The 19,586-nt window shown below is 35.4% G+C and overlaps 5 protein-coding genes across 7 annotated transcripts; 1 reads left to right on the top strand and 4 right to left on the bottom strand.

Annotated features, from left to right (window-relative positions):
- The first annotated feature begins 1,522 nt into the window (after positions 1-1,522).
- LOC107642839 (lysM domain receptor-like kinase 4) lies at positions 1,523-3,931 on the top strand. Its single transcript, XM_016346327.3, has 2 exons — positions 1,523-2,874; positions 2,978-3,931. Exons 1-2 carry the CDS (start codon positions 1,661-1,663, stop codon positions 3,675-3,677), a joined length of 1,914 nt encoding a protein of 637 aa, XP_016201813.1. The 5' UTR covers positions 1,523-1,660; the 3' UTR covers positions 3,678-3,931.
- Positions 3,932-4,172: 241 nt separating this feature from the next.
- Positions 4,173-6,110, bottom strand: LOC107641681 (serine/threonine receptor-like kinase NFP). Its single transcript, XM_016345154.3, has one exon. It carries the CDS (start codon positions 6,073-6,075, stop codon positions 4,291-4,293), a length of 1,785 nt encoding a protein of 594 aa, XP_016200640.1. The 5' UTR covers positions 6,076-6,110; the 3' UTR covers positions 4,173-4,290.
- Positions 6,111-6,778: 668 nt separating this feature from the next.
- LOC107642838 (Tetratricopeptide repeat (TPR)-like superfamily protein) lies at positions 6,779-9,302 on the bottom strand. Its single transcript, XM_016346326.3, has one exon. The coding sequence runs from the start codon at positions 9,171-9,173 to the stop codon at positions 7,194-7,196; it is 1,980 nt and encodes a 659-aa protein (XP_016201812.1). The 5' UTR covers positions 9,174-9,302; the 3' UTR covers positions 6,779-7,193.
- Positions 9,303-9,707: 405 nt separating this feature from the next.
- LOC107641680 (cytochrome P450 71D8-like) lies at positions 9,708-11,582 on the bottom strand. The gene is made up of 2 exons (XM_088489117.1): positions 10,524-11,582; positions 9,708-10,381 (listed from the first exon to the last, which is right to left on the bottom strand). Exons 1-2 carry the CDS (start codon positions 11,436-11,438, stop codon positions 9,770-9,772), a joined length of 1,527 nt encoding a protein of 508 aa, XP_088345243.1. The 5' UTR covers positions 11,439-11,582; the 3' UTR covers positions 9,708-9,769.
- A 2,473-nt stretch (positions 11,583-14,055) lies between these two features.
- On the bottom strand, positions 14,056-19,427 carry LOC107642837 (retrovirus-related Pol polyprotein from transposon RE1). Of its 3 annotated transcripts, XM_088486050.1 has the most exons (3): positions 18,145-19,427; positions 16,467-17,797; positions 14,056-16,243 (listed from the first exon to the last, which is right to left on the bottom strand). In XM_088486050.1, exon 3 carries the CDS (start codon positions 16,078-16,080, stop codon positions 14,890-14,892), a length of 1,191 nt encoding a protein of 396 aa, XP_088342176.1. In that variant the 5' UTR covers positions 16,081-16,243; positions 16,467-17,797; positions 18,145-19,427; the 3' UTR covers positions 14,056-14,889. The 3 variants fall into 3 exon arrangements, with proteins under 3 accessions (XP_088342176.1, XP_088342175.1, XP_020979247.1); XM_088486049.1 differs by having other exon boundaries at positions 14,056-17,797; positions 18,145-19,416; XM_021123588.2 differs by lacking the exon at positions 16,467-17,797 and having other exon boundaries at positions 18,145-19,416.
- Between the last annotated feature and the right edge of the window lie 159 nt (positions 19,428-19,586).

Below are 19,586 nucleotides of genomic sequence, written 5' to 3'. Positions count from 1 at the left end.
ACATATTAGATTAGTTTGAATTTTAATATGGAATAAATAGTGTTGGAGAACTATTATATGTTCTTTACAAGATATCTCCAATAAAATAACATATAAACCATATAGTGATGAGAAATTCTTTTCGGTAGTGTTTGTTTTTACAAATCCAAATTCAAACTAAAATATTGAGATTTAGTATTATATTTGATGATTAAAAATTAAAATTAAAATTTTAATTTAAAATATAAAATTTTAATTTTTTTAGTATTTATAAAAAAAATATAATAAATTGAAAATTTTAAAAACAAAAATTAAAATTTTAAATAATATTTTTTAATAATTAAAATATTTTAATAAATATTTTTATTTTATTCTCATATTTAATTTAAATTAAATAAAATATTAAAATATAACCCAATTTTATATATTTTATAATAAATATAATATAAAAATTTAATTTAATCTAAATTTCTTAATATTTATCTCTCAATTCTTGTCTCTTTTTTAAATGGAAGCTACATATTTGTTTCTTTTTTTACATGGATAAACTAAAAACACTCCTCTAAATTCCGATGTAGCGTGTTGACTTGGATTCCTTTTAGTATCGTTTTCTAGAGTAGTTATGAAATGAAGTGATTATATTATTTTATTTGTTGGATGAAAAGTATGTAACTGAAATGTGACCTCCGATTTGGTTAATGAAATAAAATTTCGATATGGACGTCTCAATAACAAAATTCGTTTGAAGTATGATGAGGTACACTCGTTTGAGTTGTGCAGTAATTAATAATTAATGTCCACTACTATAGTTATTTATTGAACTATAGTTACTAATCAAGCTCCAGCACTTAGTTGTTTACTGCACCGCCAATCAATTACACATTTTTTCATATGATATATACAATGTTGCATCATTGTAAATATGATTAAGATTAAATTATTTGAACCTCGACCTATATCACAAAAGACATAAGTTTTCGTGTATAACAGAGTGTTTATTTAGTTTGAATAGAATAATAATCCTTAATCCTACAAAGTGATAAGGCATAGAGTCAAGTAAACGAGAAGACTTGCAATGCAAGCATGCATTGAGAATTTGAGATACATATGTATCCGAATGATGATATCTGGTCATAAACAATGCCTAAATTCAACCAGATGCAGAATATTTTAACCTCTTATTCAACCTCAAGAAGCTATCACTAGACTAAATGTATCTTCTCCGAAGTTGTGTTCCTTTTAAACTATGACCATTATTGAATCAAATAATTAAAATAATAATTTTTTGTTAAAAATATAATTATTTATATTATCTCTTCTTGTTTATTTAAGTTTTTAGAATGAGTAATTTCATAATATAGTATCAGAATTCTATGTCTGAAAGGTCTAGAATTTAATTATTGGTGAATTCTAAAGTAAAAAAATAATATAAGATAAATAAAAAAATTATACAAAAATAAAACAAATTCAAAAAAATCCTTAATTAAAGAAGAATATTAAAAATATAACTATATATTGTCTTTTTTCATCTGCATAAATTTTTGAGACAGAGTGATTTCATTGTATTTGAACAAGAAAAACACTAACCAAACACTACTCAATTAATCCTCTCCTCTCCAGTCTCTGCAACTATCTATCTCCTCAATTTGTGTCCTTCCTTCAATTCAAGTCCTCTGCAATAATGCGTCTCTTTTTTCTCTTCATCATCATCATCACCATCACCAACTTGTCTCTGATAAAGGGACAGCAACCTTACATTGGTTTAGGGACAGTAGCATGTCCTCGAAGGGGTAACGCAAAATCAATCCGAGGCTACACTTGCAACGGTTTAAACCACAGTTGCCAAGCTTACCTCACATTCAGATCCCAACCACTCTACAGTTCTGTCTCTACAATCTCTTCTCTGTTAAACTCTGACCCTTCACAACTCGCTCTCATCAACTCCGTTTCTTTAAACGACACCTTCGAACCAAACACGCTTGTCATTGTTCCCGTTAACTGCTCCTGTGCCTCCGAGTATTACCAATCAAACACATCCTATGTTTACCACAATGCTGAAACCTACTTCTTAATTGCCAACAACACCTTCCAAGGACTCACCACGTGTCAAGCTATGATGCACCAGAATGCTAACCTTTCTAACCTATACCCTGGAAGACAACTTGCTGTTCCTCTTAGATGTGCTTGTCCCACAAAGAATCAAACTCTCAAAGGTGTTAGGTACCTCTTGAGTTACCTTGTTGATTGGGGTGATTCTGTTTCTTTCATTAGTCAAATGTTCAACGTCACTACTCAGATCACTCTTGATGCTAATTCCCTTACTATGAGTTCTGTCATCTATCCCTTTACCACTATGCTAGTCCCTCTTCATGATAAGCCCCTCAAACTTCAAGCTTCTTCGCCATCATCTCAACCACCTTCTTCTTCTGATTCTAGTTCAACAGATAAAAGCTCAAAGAAAACATGGGTTTATGTTGTTGTTGGAGTTGTTGGTGGCTTTGCCTTAATATTTGTTACTTGTGCTGTCATTTTCTTCACACACACTCGCAAAACTAAAAGGAATCAAGAGGTTGTTGCAGTTTCTAAGAGTTTTGAGGCAATTGAGAAACCAGAAGGGAAGATAATGGAGCAAGAATCTGGAAAATTGTCAGAGATCATAGCTAGCATGGCTCAATCTTTCAAAGTGTATGATTTTGAGGAACTGCAGCGTGCAACGGACAACTTTAGCACAAGTTGCTTGATCAAAGGATCGGTTTATCGCGGAGTTATCAATGGTGATCTTGCTGCAATCAAGAAGGTAGAAGGAGATATCTCAAAGGAGATTCAAGTTCTGAATAAAGTCAACCATTCCAATGTTATACGCCTCTCCGGTGTCAGCTTCTACCAAGGCCAATGGTAACTTGTCTCTTAAGTATACTACTTTTTATGGATAAAATTGTTGCAATTATATATCGTATCATAATCTAATGCTCATGCCTGTTCCGGTGCGACAACACAGGTATCTTGTTTATGAGTATGCTGCTAATGGAGCCTTGAGTGATTGGATCTACATGGACAACGTTGATGGCGAGTTTCTAAGTTGGAGGCAGAGGATTCAGATTGCTTTGGATGTGGCTACAGGACTTGACTATCTTCACAGCTTCACTTCTCCTTCATATATTCACAAGGATCTCAAGTGTAGCAACATTCTTTTGGACAGTGAGTTAAGGGCAAAGGTTGCAAACTTTAGCCTTGCAAGGTCTGTGGAAGGAGAAAATGGTCAATTTCCAATGACAAGGCATATTGTAGGGACAAGGGGTTACATGGCTCCTGAGTATTTGGAGAATGGTGTTGTATCCACAAAGATTGATGTGTATGCATTTGGAGTTCTGGTGCTAGAAATCCTCACTGGAAAAGAGGTTGCTGAAATCTTGAATGAAGATGACAATAACAATAAGGGGTTTTCAAATGTTTTGAGTGTTATTCTTAGTGAGGAAAGTGGCAAGGAGAGGGTGAAGGAGTTTATGTATGCTTCTCTTCATGGGAATTATCCATCAGAACTTGCTACGGTTGTGATTGGAATGATTCATAATTGTGTAGAGAAAGAGCCAGAAAATAGACCACAGATGCAGGAGATTGTTGCATCTCTGTCCAGAATATTGAACTCTTCATTGAATTGGGAAACCTCAGTGAGCATCTCAGCATCCCAAAGCTTTTGATGTGTTAATAATGGCCTCTATGTCATTTATCAATGTGCTATATAGACTTTTTAGTTCGTCAGTGCGTGTGTTAAGCAAGGTTTCTTTAGATATAAGCATGTATGTTATATAGATGGATGAAATGCTTGAATAAGAATTTATTTCATATATCTGTCTTCAAGGAAATGTAAGACATGTCTTAAACATGTTCAATGTTGAGCATGTGGCAGTGTATTACCATGACTTGAAATGGATTCTTGAGATTCAGTAACAAATTTACATCGTTGTAACTTTCTAATAGTGTTTAATTATGTGAACCAAACAATGTAATCAAAGCTAAACATTACTAGTTCAAAAAACACAGATAGTTGTTATTAATGTGGCTAGCCGCTAGTTATTGATTACGAGAAAGGAAACTCAAAATATTCTTTTTGTTATATATATCATATATGTCAACTTGAGAGAAATAAGCAGTCATTCCTCGACTACAAACAGATAAAGAATATAAGGGATGAAACAAAGAAACTTTAAAGCGACAATAAACTTGGACACTTATTAACAAAGCTTATAGGCAGTAGTCATGTGAAGAAAACACTCTCTTGAACCTGAGAAACTGAATTACTTTCGTCACCAATTAACGTGCTGCTATGGGAGTAGCCACATGAGTAACCTCTGCTTCCAACGCAGAAGAAGTCAATGATCTCTCTAGTGCAGCTTGAGATGGTTGAGTGAGAAGGGAGAGGCCAAGAACAACTTCTGCCATGGTTGGTCTAGACAATGATACATCGGCCGTGCAATTCGCGGCCAACGTGGCCAAGCTGAGAGCATAATCCACAGGGTAAAGGCACTCTAGCTTAGGATCCATCCATCTTCTCAGACATTCCTCCTTTTCCTTTTCATCTTCCACTTCAAACATCTTCCTAATATCCTTCCACAGCATTACTACCTCACCATCTGCCTTTGTTGTCATGGCTTTCCTGCCTGTAAGCAACTCAATCAGAACAACCCCGAAAGCAAAGACATCGATCTTGGAAATCATGGGATTTGTAGTAGTTCTGACCATGGAGAAGTTCCCTATCTTGGCCTTGAAGTTGGAGTCAAGAAGGATGTTACTTGTTGTGATGTCCCTATGGACTATTCTTGGATAAGTGTGCTCATGCAAGTATTGCAGACCCATGGCAACATCCAATGCTATGTTAATCCTCTGATACCATGTAAGCGAGGCCTTCAAAGACAACTTGGAGAAGAGCCACCCATCAAGGGACCCGTTATCAGCATACTCATAAACCAGGAAATGGTTTCCATCACTGTCTGAAGATACACCCATCAGTTTCACCAGGTTTCCATGATTCACCTTCTGCAGAATATTCAGCTCCTCAGAAACTACTTGATTCACTTTTTTCACTGCCAAGACCTGCCCTTCTATTTTGGCCTTGTAAACTGTGCCCCCAAGCTTGCACTGTTCGCTGAGATTCATGGTGGCTTTGATAACCTCATTGGCTTCATACACGGTTGGCTTACTCACGTAGCCTGAGACTCCAGAGAGTAGCTTATCTGCTGTCCCAGCAGATGAGTCTCTCCTATTCAAAGTCCTCTTTCTCTGATAAAGATAAGCATAAACCATTGATATTACTATAACAGCAACAACAAGGGTGAACCCCAGGCTAATACTGATTATAACAGGGATTTGAATGCTTCTCTTTCTTCCATGTGAAGGCTCGGGTTGAGTAAGAACCGGCAACTTCGTCACAGGAATCAAAACCGGAAGATAGGTTGCAGCTGTGAAGTTTCCACCATAGTTGTTTTCGGACAATATGTCCACTGCCGATGCACCAAACTTGGCTGCTACAGAGGAAACATTGTCATTGTTCTGCCACACATAGGTGATCATATATTCTATCCCTTTTTGTAACTGCTTCTTAGAAGGGCACCTGCAGAATAAAGGGAACAATACTTTCACACCTACTGGCAGCAGAACTGGATTCAAATCTGGGTTTGAATCGTTGACAGCACGCCAATTTGTGAGATTCTCATATGTTGTTTTTGAGACAAAGTCGTACATATCACCCTGCCTTAGCTCATAGGTGATATTGGCGAAAGATTGGTTTTGAGTGCAACCACAAGTGACAGGTATCAGTAAGACTTGGCCTGGAACCAGCTTGTCACCCTCATTCTTTATGTTACTTGCTCTTGCAATGGATAAAGGGCTGGTGTCAAATATGTCAGATATGTTAGAAAGGCTCAAGAAGTTTGGAGATTTAGCGATGTATGTCACATATGTTCCACAGGAAGAAGGTGAATCCACTGGGCATGAAAAGTCTGTTCCATTAACCTGTTGTGATTGAGTTGGGATGCTGGTGATGGAGAACATGAATACAAGAAAAATACTACTTGAGAGAGAGGGTAGAAAGAAAGCCATTTTTCTGAAGTTGAGAAGGAGGGAAAGAACATAAAGGAAACTTTTATTATCAGAAGTCAAAGACACTCAGGATTTTTGGTGATATGGAGGATTCTTTGTCAATAAAATACCCTTTGGTTTAACAGAAGAGTTATTGGTATACTGTTTTACCATATCTATTCCTAATTATTTATGCAGTGATATCAAATTTCCAAGTAAGTCTAAGATTATATGTTAAGGAAAACATTGACTTTACATATATCAATAGTATGCTATTCATGCGCACAGCAGAGTATAATAAAATGCCAATGAAGATTCCAGGATGGTCATTTTTAACTTATATGCAAAGAATCTCCAATTTGAGACATCATAAGAGAAAATTCTGATGCCAATTCCATGTCTATCTATCACTAGACCACGCCTTAAAATGTAGTGTCTCCACAAGATTTATACGTGCTAAAAGTATTCGGGTCTAATGAATTTTATAAGAATTACTACCTACACTGCATACAATTTTTCATAAGCATTATTTTACACTTGCATTTTTTCCCTGGTTTCATATTTTTGAAATAGCCTTCTTGAATATTTGAGTGCGGCTTTCATGCTTCACGGTGTCGGTTCATATACGTGATTCCATCTAATCTAATCGAAAACAATAGAATAAGAGATTCTGTAATCTAGCTACTACTGTTAAGAGAAAGATAAGCAAAAGAAACTTGCAACATGATAATCAACGTCAATAAAAATTGCAACAAATAATGTACTACAAATTTAAAAGTCAGCAACCGTGTTTGAATGTGGTTCTCCACATATCAACTAGTCATTCATTAATTATGATTAAGCAAAGTTAATTTCAGGCACTTGACTAATAAGTAATTACATACAAAGAAACCTACACTAGCCAGTACAACAAGGGCTCACTTTTGAATATTAACTGATGCTCTGGTCAAAACAAGTTTGCAGAACACAAATATTTACTGAAAACTGAAATTTTAAACAATATTTTGCATCCCTTACCACCTCCTCCCTTCAAATCCCAAGTTAAGGGATTCTGTATGTTTCATACCTGTTAGAGTGTGTGCTGAAGTTTGATAAACGAAGAAACCAAAAATCTATCATATCAGACCCCGTCTATAACTCTAGCCACCATTTGAAGCAAAACAATCGGAATAAAGATTATAAACTTTCGAGAGATCAGCAGAGCTGACAGTCCATTCATGACCACGCAATGCATGCGGAAGTACCACATTTACTTCCTCACAACTCTCTTCAATAGCTGCAGCTTCTCTTCGTCTCCCTTCTTTCCAGAGGCTTTTCACTAGCAATTCTTTTGTGGCAGAATCAGGCATCAGACCTGAATTCCTCATATCTTCAAATAGCCTCCATGCTAGTGCAGCTCTTTTTGACTTGCAGTAACCTTGGATAAGCACCTTATAGAGATAAGCATCTGGCTCCACACCACTCTGCCTAACCATTGCAAAGAGTCTCTGCACTGTTTTTATATCCCCAAGGTTCGAAAAATAGTGCATTAGTCCTGAAAAGGTTTGCATATCAGGGCAAATATCATTCAAGATCATCTGATCGAGTATATCCAGGGCATCGGAATTCCTTCCACATTTGGTTAATGTTCTTAAGAGAGAAGAATACAAAAGCATCAGATTAGATTTTGATATGGGCCCACAAAGTATTCGAACATCATTGAAAACCTTTAGAGCAGCATCAGCATTTTTTGAAATCCCATAAAATTCGATGATTAGCCTGATGGTGCTGAATGGCAGTCTCATTTCCTCCATTCTGATTTTGGAGATGAGTCTATCAACCAATTCAGTACGACCATGGCGTGCTAGAAGGGTCATAATTCTTTGTACTGTGTATATATCATGTGTGAAACCCGGTTGACAAGCAACCCAACAGAAGAAATTCCATGCGGTTTCTGGTGACTTGAAACTTCTAAGTATCTTGCAGACCAACCTGGTTGTCCACACAAAGTTTGCACCCTCAAGTGCCGATACCTCATCAGGACTCCAATTCTGTAAGGCACTAGCCAAAGCATGTGGATCCATCCATGGTTTTAACTGAACCTCATCAGTATGATCACATTGACTAGCATGGCTTACATTTTCATCCTCATCCTCTTCCTCATCATCAACACATCTTTCTACAGAATATATCACATTCTTTATTCTTTCATCTTGCAGAGTTTCCCTGAACAATAAGTCACTCTCCTTGAGAAATCCTTCCTCCTGCATCTTCTGAAGTAACAAACACATTGCTCGACTTGGCAGTATTCCATCAATTTGCATTTCATCAAGCAAGGTTTTCACTTCATCAAACCGTTTGCAGGCAATGAAACAGTCAATCAGAACAGTGTACTGTTTCAAAGTGCGTTTGATCCTCATTGAAGGCAGCATTTTAAAAACCTCCAATGCTTCCAATACTTTTCCAGATTTTACAAGGTGCTCAATTACTATACTATAGCTTCTGCAATTAGGAAGCAATCCTTCATCAATCATCCTATAGAATGATCTTACAACTTCATAGTCCTTCCCCATTTGCGCAGAAAGAGCCATGACAATGTTATAAGACTCGGTGCAGACACGGTTGTTGGCAAGCCTATACTCATCCCAAACAGCAAGAACAGAATCAAGGTCCCCAGCAGCAGCATGCCAGTTCATGAGATTCATGAAGCTGATCTTAACATTGCCGAACTGTTTGGCACGAATAGCATCAATGAGGGAGTTGAGCTCAGAGGTTCGACCAGACCTGGCAAGAACAGTAGCAAGAGCATGAAGGGTGTGTTGGGTATGCGAAAAACGGGGACTTTCCTGAAGGGCATTGAGAAAAGAGATAGCAGAGTCGGCGGAAGGAGCAGAACGCAGGGCCTGAGTGATAACGAAGGAATCAAGAAGACGATCGTTCAGGAGAGTGGAGAGTGAGTTGGGGTTGCTCGAGCGCAGAGAGAGTCGAATGGAGTCAATGAGCTTGGCACGGTAGAGGTAGTGAGAGACTCTGTTGGGAAAGGGATTGCGGGCATAGGAACGAACTTGTTGCAATTGCAGGGTTAACCTGTTGGCGAGGTTAACCTTGCAGAAGAACAAGATCCTGAACCGCATGGTCATTAACTGGGTGAGGCAAAGAATCAAACACCTGGTGTGCGCGCATCTGGAACAAGACACTGGGTGTTTTTTTTTTTTTTTTTTTTGAGGACTTGGAACAAGACACTGGGTGTCTCTGTGATAGGATTGGATTAATTCAGAACCATTTTACTCTTTTTTTTTGTTAGGCTTGAGTTTACTACCGGGCCACATCAAAGTCCAATAAATAAAGAAGTTCAATAATAACCAAATTGGGTTAGTCTAATAGTTAGCTCACTAGTTCGTTTGAGACTTCAAATCTCGCCTTATGCATGCAGCAACCCATTAGCTAGCAATAAACTCTTAAATGGAGACATGGAGTTCAATACCGCTGCGAATTAATCCGTAACTTGTCTGGTTGGGAGATACCATTGAAAACAAAAAGAAAGGTTTAATAATAAATATTTGAGTATATATATTCAACAAAAAATATTTTATTGAATATTTTAAAAAATATTGAGTATACTATAAGAATAATTCTAAAAATTTATTGAAAACCAGAACTATCGATTTAGATGGTTTATGACTTTATTCTAAATATTTTATTTCTTGACCGCGGATATAAACTTGGTTCTTATTTATTACATAACAAGAGAAGGAATCAAGCACAAGTCATTTTTCCTTTCCATTGCTAATCCAAAGTGTTCAGTCATGTCCAAATCCTCAGGTTTCATGGCACTAGGGAGTTCCCAGTTGAAGTGATAGAGTAAGAGAGCCAAAGGGAACATAATGGTGGCTAAACCAAATGCTATGCCAGGGCATATTCTCCTTCCAGCACCAAATGGTAAATACTCAAAGCTAGTCCTTCTGAAACCAATAGAACAATTGCCATCAAACCTCTCTGGGATAAACTTCTCTGCATCATGCCAATACTCTGGGTCTCTTCCCATGGCCCACGCGTTCACCATTACTCTTGTCCCCACACCTATTTCATACCCTCCAATCGTGTTTCTCTCTGTGCATTCTCTAGGGATCAACAAAGGTGTAGGTGGGTGTAACCTCAGTGTTTCTTTTATCACTGACTTTAAGTAACTTAGTTTATCCACATCACTTTCATGGATTCTTTGCTTTCCTCTAAATGCTTCTCTTACCTCCGCTTGTGACTTCGCCATCACTCTTGGATTCCTAACCATTTCAGACATAGCCCACTCTAACGTTGATGCTGAAGTATCAGTTCCAGCAGCAAATATGTCCTGAACAATAAACAAACCATTTTGATGACCAATTATATTTTGAAAAGAATATTCTTTAACACAGAATCGAAAGGAAAAAAGTATTAAGATCTAATTGTAAATTTGACGAAATTACAAGGTAATTAAACCTTTACTAACTAACCATAATCACAGCTTTGATGGTGTTGGTTGTTATGTGAAACTGGTGAGTGGTACTGCTATTTTTGTGGAGTCTCAAAAGAACATCAACAAGATCTTCCTCCTCCTTTGCATTATCACCACCAACGTTCACTTGCTTGTGCTGATGCTCCGTAATTATGTTCTCGAAGATCTTCTCAAGCTTCTTCTTCATCCTCTCCACTTTGAACTTCATCCCAGTCACATAATACAGAGGCTTGACGGAAGGAAACAAATCACACAAATAAAACCCACTCCCCATTTCTATCGCCTTCCTTATCAGACTTACAAACTCGTCAATCTCATTCTTGTCTTCGGGTATCTTTCCAAATGCAGATCTGTAAACAGAAGCACTTATCAACGAAAAAATCATGGTTTTGAGATTCACTGCTGAACCTGAGGACTCCCGAATCGATTCGATGAATTTAACTGACTCTTCTTCTCTGACACGAGAGAGAGACCGAACCCTTTCAACACTTAGAAGCTCCAACGTACATATCTTTCTCAGTTGTCTCCACATTTCACCGCACGGAGCGAAAGCAATATCTGAAGAACCAAAGCTGAAACTCTCAGCAGCAAGAATACGTGGGCGCTTCAGAAAACACGAGTCATGGGTTTTGAGTATCTCCATGGCAAGCTCCGGGGAGGATATAACCACCGTAGGGTTTTCACCGAGCTTGAGGTGCATGATGGGTCCATATTTTTTGGCTAGTTCTCTGAAAGAACGGGGTGGAAGTGAACCTGCTGCTGCAAGCTGGTGAAGGTTCCCAATGATGGGTAACTTTCTTGGGCCAGGTGGCAGTTTCTGAGTGAGGTTATAATTAAGAACATGCATGATGAGCATTAACAGTAAGAATATAATGATAATAAGCACTAATAAGAAGTAGGATTCAGATTCCATGTTACTTTAGATAGTTGGATCTCATGTGTTCGTTTCTATATAGATGAAGGGTCTTATTTATGGAATCCTGAACATAACCAGATAATTCAACTGCTGTTATAAGTTAAGATTATTATTAATAAAATTTTTTAATTTTTAAATTTTTTTTAATTGAAAAATTAACATGTGTTGTGAGATGACATGATAGTTGATGCAATATTCAATGAGGCGGCGTTAGGTTTATGTCTTTCTTAAGACAGAGACATAAAAACATAAACACTAAAGATATGAACACGGCGTATATATATTATATTTGGTAAAATATTGAATAAGACATAATAAAATTAGAAAAAAGTCTATATTTTGTAAAAGTTAATAAAAGATAAAAATAAAAAAAATTATAAGAGATAAAAATTTCAAAGATTGATAAAAAAATAAAAGTATAAAAATTAATTGTGTAAAAGTTAATAAAGAATAAAGTATAAAAAATTATGTTTAATTAATTGTCTCAACATATTAAAAATACACTACTTACATAATAAGGGTAATTTACATAAATAAATTGTTTGTCCCTCAAATTTACGTAATTACATTGTTTTAAATATGAAGACGCAAATACATTGTTTCATATAGTAGCAGTAGCAGTTTACCAAAACACATAATTCGCTATAGGGATTACATGTGAATGGAAAACACAGAAATCGCTAGAGGCGGTCGCGGTTTCTATTTATTGATGCTTGGCCATAAACTGCTACTGACAGTAACGGTTTATGTGTATTGGGACATGTGCGTAAACCGCTGGAGGCAGCAACGGTTTATCGTTGAGTATGAAAACAAATAGTAAAACTAATATTTATCTAAAAAAATAATTACAAAACAAATAATTAATGGTATATACTATTTAAATAATATCATAAATAAAAAAATGTAATTTATCATTTCATAGTATAATTTAAAAAATATAAATATGCATGTAATAAATTTTTTATTTGTATTTATTATTAAAAGTGAGACCAAATTACAAATAAAAAAATACAATACTCAAAATATTAAATTATATAAACTAAGACTAATTTTTTTTATTCTCATCTCTTTTAAAATTTATAAACCAAGACCAAAAAATATATATTTTCTGTAATTGTAGAAGCCTTTTGTTAAAATTATATTTTATTTAAATATTTAAAAGATTAAAATAAAATTAATTTTAAATTTTAAATTTTAAATTTTAAATTTTAAAATATAAATTTTTATATATTTATTAAATCTATGTTGATAGAGAGGTATAATTATTCTGATAGATATTAGTAATTTTATTTTTTTAATTTATAAAAATAATTCATAAGAATATAAAATTTTATCAATTAATATGTATTTAAAAAATCATCTTTAAACTTTAGTCATATAACTCAAAAGGTCATTGCATTTATATTTTCTAAGATTTTAAAAAATAAAAACTATTTGTATTTTATAGTTGATTCATTGGATAAATAATAGTGATAGCATCATAATTTTGATGAATAAAATAGAAAATATAAATATGTATATAATAATTTTTTATTTATATTTATTATTAAGATGAGACTAAATAGCAAATCAAAGAGTGAATACTCATAAAGTACTAAAATATATAAACTAAGACTAATTTTTTTTTATCTTCATCCCATCTAAAACTCATGAATGATAAAATAATTTATTTTTAGTAAAAAATTCACTAAAGTATACATTTTTTCTTTAAAAATTACTTCATTTTTTATCCATATAAATCATATGATTGCAAAAAATATATACTCAACTAAACCGCTGCCTGCAGTAACAGTTTATGGCCAAGCATCAACAAACAGAAACCGCGACAGCCTTTAGCCCTCTAGCAGTTTCTGTGTTCTCCCATTCACATGTAATCTGCCTGCTGGTTACAGCGGATTATGTGTTTCGGTAAACCGCTACTGGTAATAGCGGTTTCTATATATATATAAAACAATGTATTTACGTCTTCATATTTAAAACAATGCAATTACGTAAATTTGAGAAATAAATAATTTATTTATGTAAATTATCCTATATTATGTGTATATTTATATACTAATGTGTTCATAAAAAATTTGTGTCTTAACAAACAAATAATAAACATGTATTAATGTGTACGTGTCTCTGAACCTGTATCTTTCAAACCAAACGTTGCCTGACTTCTCGTAAGATTATTGTTTCAATTTTCATTAAGAACCATTAATAAATCTGACTATATCAGACGGTATACTTTTCAAACGGATTTGGCCATAAGGATATATTTGGATTTTGGAGAAGAAAAATAGGTGAGAATTCAAAAGGTTATGTTTACAATAGCTACTAATAGATGGCTATGGGGGCTATAGCTATATATTGACTAGCCAAGAAGAAAGTAACACGTATAGGAATAATGATTTAATTAGAAAGTTTGATTTGTAGTAAATTAAGTTTAAAGCTTAAAGCAATGATAATAATTTTATATTTTTCATCTTAAAGATATATCATGTAGTTTTTCATTTGAATAATATTAAATCAATTTGTAATAAGAGTACAACAAAAATTTGTTCACACCTTCCTTTGGTTCAGGGGAGAGACTATAATTTGTTCTTATGGTTTTGGTGAAGACAAGTGTAGATAAAGAAATTGTTCAAGAATTAATTAGTTGAGCAAGAAAAACAAGATTCATTAACTGTTAGCTTAGAGAGGTTATGTTTCTGTTTTAGGGAAGGGTAGTCAGTTGAGTTCAGCCAATATATATAATGTGCTAAGGGTGTGAACTTAGATTAGTTAGAATTCTGATATGAATACTTTGTGCATCACCTCCTTTGAGTAATGCAAGTTTCTGTTTTTCATTCAATCACAAAACTCCGACTGCTAATTTTCCGATCTTGTTCGAACTCTCTGTGTTTCTTGAAGCTCAAGTCACTGTGACAAAATCTCTTCAATGCCAAACTCTCTTCCCTGCCCGTGGAGGCTTTATAAAACTTCTTCGGGCCCGGAGGTAGTCTAGCTTTGTAATGTACATTTTCATGCAAACATAACCATGAGAAGGGTAACAACTTGCTAGTAACTACAACCTCTCTTATATTCCATTACAAAGAAGCCTAACAAGAAAATAAAAATATGAAAATAAAATATATATATTAAAGTTGTTGTTTACACGATAAAGAGTCATGTTTTTTTTTTTTACTAAAGATAGAAAACTCGAATCCGCAACCTCTTAATTAAGTATGAGGAGACTATGCCATTTGAGCTATTACTCGTTGACAAGAAGCAATAGCTTAAATGGCATAGTCTCCCCATACTCAATTAAGAGGTTGCGGGTTCGAGTCTCTATATCTTCGGTAAAAAAAAAAAAGAGTCATGCTATTTATAAGCATATTTTGAACTAACCTCATAAATATTTAGCTACCAACTACTAACTCTCAACTACTTATTTATTACTCTAACACAACTACTTGTTATTGTTCTAATACGCCCCACAAGCTGGAGGATGAAAAATATCAAGAACTCCTAGTTTTGATAGATTAAGATGAAAGAGATGAGGGGACAATGGCTTAGTAAAGATAGGAAGAAGTTTCATCATTCCAGCTTGAGCCTTTTGACGGACCACATGACAATCAACTTCCAAGTGTTTAATTCGCTCATGAAAAATAGGATTTGCTGCAATGTGTAGAGCACTCTGATTATCACAAAAAAAAATAGGAGTGCGATCAGTTGGAATTTGAAGAAAATGCAGCATATTGATCAACCATTGGAGCTCATAGGTGCTGTTTGCAAGAGCCTTATATTCTGCTTCTGTTGAAGACATGGCAACAGTGGATTGCTTCTTTATTTTCCAAGAGATCAGAGATTTTCCCAAAAAGAAACAATAACCAGTTAAAGAACGACGAGTATCTGGACAACCCGCCCTATCAGAATCGCTGAATCCACATATATTAACAGAAGAGTCACGGGAAAAGAAAAGACCTCTGCCTGGGTTAGACTTCAAGTATCTCAAAACTCGATTTGCTGCACAAAAATGGGATTCAGTAGGAGAAACCATGAATTGGCTAAGCTGCTGTGTAGCATATGTAATGTCAGGCCGGGTAGTAGTAAGGTAGAGGAGGCGGCCAACAAGACGACCATAAATCAGATGTAGCTTTGTAGAACTGTCCATGGAAACAGATGCTGGTTTAGCACCCAACAAGCCAGAATCTTCCAATAAATCAACACAATACTTTCTTTGAGATAAAGAAATTTCTTGAGCAGAATGAGCAACTTCAATACCCAAAAAGTATTTAAGGGTACCCAAATCTTTGATTTTGAAATGCTGATTTAAAATAGATTTAATGGTAGCCATCTCAGAAATAGAATTGCCAGTGAGAACAATATCATTAACATACACCAATAAGACGGAAACTTCAGCACCAATAAATTTGACAAAAAGACTATAATTAGATAGAGTCTGCTGATACCCACAAGAAATTAAAAGTTTGGATAGTTTTTCATACCACATACGACTTGATTGGCGCAAATCGTACAGTGATTTCAGCAGTTTACAACACTGATTTGGATGACTAAAACTGATTCCAGGAGGCAAAGTCATGTATACATCTTCAGAATCTCCATGCAAAAAAGCATTGTTAACATCTAGTTGATAGATAGGCCACCTCTTCATGGAAGCCAGAGCTAATACAAGTCAAATTGTAGCTGGTTTTACTACCGGAGAAAAAGTTTCCAAGAAATCCACCCCTTCTGTTTGTGTGAATCCTTTTGCTACAAGACGAGCCTTATAGCGTTCCACAGAACCATCGGGACAACGCTTGATCGGATACACCCATCTACAGCCAATGGGTTTTACACCAGGAGAACAATCAACAACAGACCAAGTTTGGTTCAAATCCAGAGCAACAAGTTCATCTTTCATAGCATTGCGCCAATGAGAATATTTATTAGCGTCTTGAAAAGACTTTGGTTCAATTTCAGAATGCAAGGATAAAATGAATTTTTGATGAGAAGGGGAAAGAGAGGTCAGAGACAGAACAGAAGAAATAGGATACCTACAAGTTGAAGATGATGGAGTTGGAGTAGTGAGAGAAGAGCCGCAAATGTAGTCAGCGAGATGATTGGGGGGGATGTCTTTGACAGAGACTGTGACGGATGGTAGGATGAATGGTTGAGAACGATGTAGGAGAGTTTATGTCTGATTAGGAAGCAGGAGACGAGGTTAAGGATTGTGAAGGAGGGGAAGAGATGAACTGAGGTGTATTATGTTGAGGATGAAGTATGGGTGGGTTAATGGGTAATGGTTCAGGCCCAAATGGGAAGGAAAATGGGTTGTTCGGTTGGTGTTTCTGTTTCGGACATGTGTGGGTTTGGTATGTTTAAAATAGATTTAGTACTAGTGGCAAAAGGTATTACCATTTCATAGAAAACAATGTTTCTGTACATTTCAAACTTTTTATTTTCCAAAGTGTAAACGACGTCCCCTTTAATTCCATTCTTAAAACCAAGAAAAACAGCTTTCTTTGCCCTTGGATCAAATTTAGAACGATTAGCCATGAGAGTTGATACATAGCATAAGCAACCAAAAACCTTTATATCATTATAATTAGGAGACTTATTAAATAAAATTTCAAAAGGAGTTTTAAAATTATTTACAGAAGAAGGGACTCGGTTAATTAGATAAACTGCATGATTGATAGCATAGGACCAAAATGATAGAGGTAAATTAAATTGAAATATGAGAGCACGAGCCACATTTAAAATATGTTGGTGCTTACGTTCCACTCTCCCATTTTGTTCAGGTGTTTCAACACAACTACGTTGATGAATTATGCCCTTTGAAGAAAAGAAATCATGTAAGAGAAATTCCGATTCATTGTCGGAACGTATATACTTAACTTTGGAGTTAAATTGCGTTTCGACCAATGCAATAAAATTCTTGACATGGTTTTGTACTTCGCTTTTTGATTGCAATAAAACTACCCAAGTGAAACGACTGAAATCATCAACAATAGTTAAAAAATATTTATGATTATGGATTGAATTTTGTCGAAACGATCCCATATATCAAAATGCAATAATTCAAAAATTATATTAGTTTTATTAAAACTTGGAGAGAATGAAAGTTTCTTTTGCTTGGAAAAATGACAAACATCACAAGGCTCATCATGAGGCATAGAAATAAAGGGAAATTGTTTATGTAAAAATTTTAATTTTTGTCCAGAAAGATGTCCTAAACGAAAATGCCATAAATTGAAAGGTGTAATGGGTGTTGAATGAGTGGTGTTTATTGTATGAGTAGGAAATGGATTATTTGTTGTGATGGAGGTTTCAAGGACATACAACCCTTCTCTCATACTACCCAAACCAATCATCTTCAAATTGTTGTCCTGTAAGAAACAAGAAGAGTGTGAAAAAGTAAGTTGACAATTAATCATTGAAGTTATTTTTGAAATAGAAATAATATTAAAATTTAAGTGAGGTAGGTAAAGAACATCATGAAGAGTTAATGAAGTTGAAAATTTAACAACACCTTTATAAAAAGAAGTAACTTTATAACCATTAGGCATATGAACAGTAACTGGATCAATTTTAGAAAAAGATATGAACCAAGATAAATTGGAAGTAATATGATCCGTAGCACCAGAATCAATGATCCAAGTGCCTGTAAATTTATTTTGTACAGTAAAATTATTTAAAATAAAATAAGTGTGAAATAAACACAAATAATGGGTACCCAAAGTTGGGTCAGGAAGAAACCCAATTTGGTTGGAGGATGAGAGGCTTTTATCCTTGCTGTCTGAAAATTGAGATTCAGCCTTTTTCAGAAATGCTAAAAGGATGTTGTGTTGGGCTGGAGTGAGGCCCAAAGCATGCTCTGTGTGTTCTCTGAGGAGTTATTTCTTCATGAACTAGGGCATGAGAGGAAACTGGCAGCGTGGCAGGGTCAGAAGGCGGTGTCCGCACAACGCTGGCATTAACAGAGGCAGAGGAACGATCAAAAAATCGTGGTTTCCTTGGATGACGCGGGTGGCCGGGACGGTAGCCATGTTTGTTATAACAAACATCCACGGTGTGCCCCCTTTTCCACAGTAAGAGCAAACATTCGAGGAACCGCTGCTGCCGCGTCCTGGGTTTGAAGAAGCATACCCACGACCACGGCCAAGAGGAGGACAACGAGCTTCTACAGTAGCAGCAATGATTCGTTGATCGTCCAAAATTTCAGATGCATTTTGAAGTTGATGTTCTTGTTGAACGACAAGAGCGAACACCCTGGTGACAGGTGGAAGAGGATCAAGAAGAAGAACTTGTGATCGAACTACAGAAAAACGCTCATCAAGACCTTTAAGAAATTGAATGATAAAATCTTATGTGCGATGTGCTTTGGCTGGGCAATTACAGACGGTAAGAAGACGTGAGTTATCAAGCTCTTCCCACAAGGTCTTTAAAGAGGTATAAAATTCTGTTACTGACTGATTTTTTTGTCTAAGAACATAAATTTTTTCTTGTAATTCTGCAATACGAAGAAGATCACTTTGGGAAAAACGCTCTTTAAGGTCAGTCCATACAGAAGAGGCAGGAGAAAAATAAACAACACTTTGAGTAATAGAAGGAGAAAGAGAATGAAATAGCCAAGACAACACCAGATTATTGCAACGCTCCCATATTGGAAACAAAGGATCATCAGTTGGAGGAGAAGGAATAGAACCAGTGAGAAAGCCATATTTATTTTTGGAGATGATGCCCATAGAAAATGATCGACACCAAGAGTGATAGTTATTGCCAGTAAAGACATGAGTAACAAGGACAGATGTTGGATTTTCACTAGGATGAATATAGAAAGGGCTGGTGGGATCTTGTGCTACGCTAGAAGATGATTCTACCATTAGAGGAGAAGAAGACAATGGAGACTGATTATTTGAATTTGAAGTTTTCACCATGGGTACCAACAGAGCTCTTTTTGAGCTTTGATACCATAACAAGAAAATAAAAATATGAAAATAAAAAATATATATTAAAGTTGTTGTTTACATGATAAAGAATCATGCTATTTATAAGCATATTTTGAACTAACCTCATCAATATTTAGCTACCAACTACTAACTCTCAACTACTTATTTATTACTCTAACCCAACTACTTGTTATTATTCTAATAAAGCCAAAAGACAAATAACAAA

This window comes from Arachis ipaensis, chromosome B5 (genome assembly GCF_059453495.1).
Source record: "Arachis ipaensis isolate K30076 ecotype BB chromosome B5, ASM5945349v1, whole genome shotgun sequence".
In the NCBI taxonomy this organism is placed as follows: domain Eukaryota; kingdom Viridiplantae; phylum Streptophyta; class Magnoliopsida; order Fabales; family Fabaceae; genus Arachis; species Arachis ipaensis.
This window is presented reverse-complemented; position numbering and strand designations above follow the sequence as displayed.

What these genes read in the sequence shown, in the direction of transcription:
- LOC107642837 (XM_088486050.1), bottom strand. Translation starts at nt 16,080, where the DNA reads ATGAAGAGGTGGCCTATCTATCAACTAGATGTTAACAATGCTTTTTTG.
- LOC107642838 (XM_016346326.3), bottom strand. Translation starts at nt 9,173, where the DNA reads ATGACCATGCGGTTCAGGATCTTGTTCTTCTGCAAGGTTAACCTCGCC.
- LOC107641681 (XM_016345154.3), bottom strand. Translation starts at nt 6,075, where the DNA reads ATGGCTTTCTTTCTACCCTCTCTCTCAAGTAGTATTTTTCTTGTATTC.
- LOC107642839 (XM_016346327.3), top strand. Translation starts at nt 1,661, where the DNA reads ATGCGTCTCTTTTTTCTCTTCATCATCATCATCACCATCACCAACTTG. An exon ending in AGCTTCTACCAAGGCCAATG is followed by an intron (nt 2,875 to 2,977) that starts GTAACTTGTCTC and finishes GCGACAACACAG; the next exon opens with GTATCTTGTTTATGAGTATG.
- LOC107641680 (XM_088489117.1), bottom strand. Translation starts at nt 11,438, where the DNA reads ATGGAATCTGAATCCTACTTCTTATTAGTGCTTATTATCATTATATTC. An exon ending in CCATCAAAGCTGTGATTATG is followed by an intron (nt 10,382 to 10,523) that starts GTTAGTTAGTAA and finishes TTTATTGTTCAG; the next exon opens with GACATATTTGCTGCTGGAAC.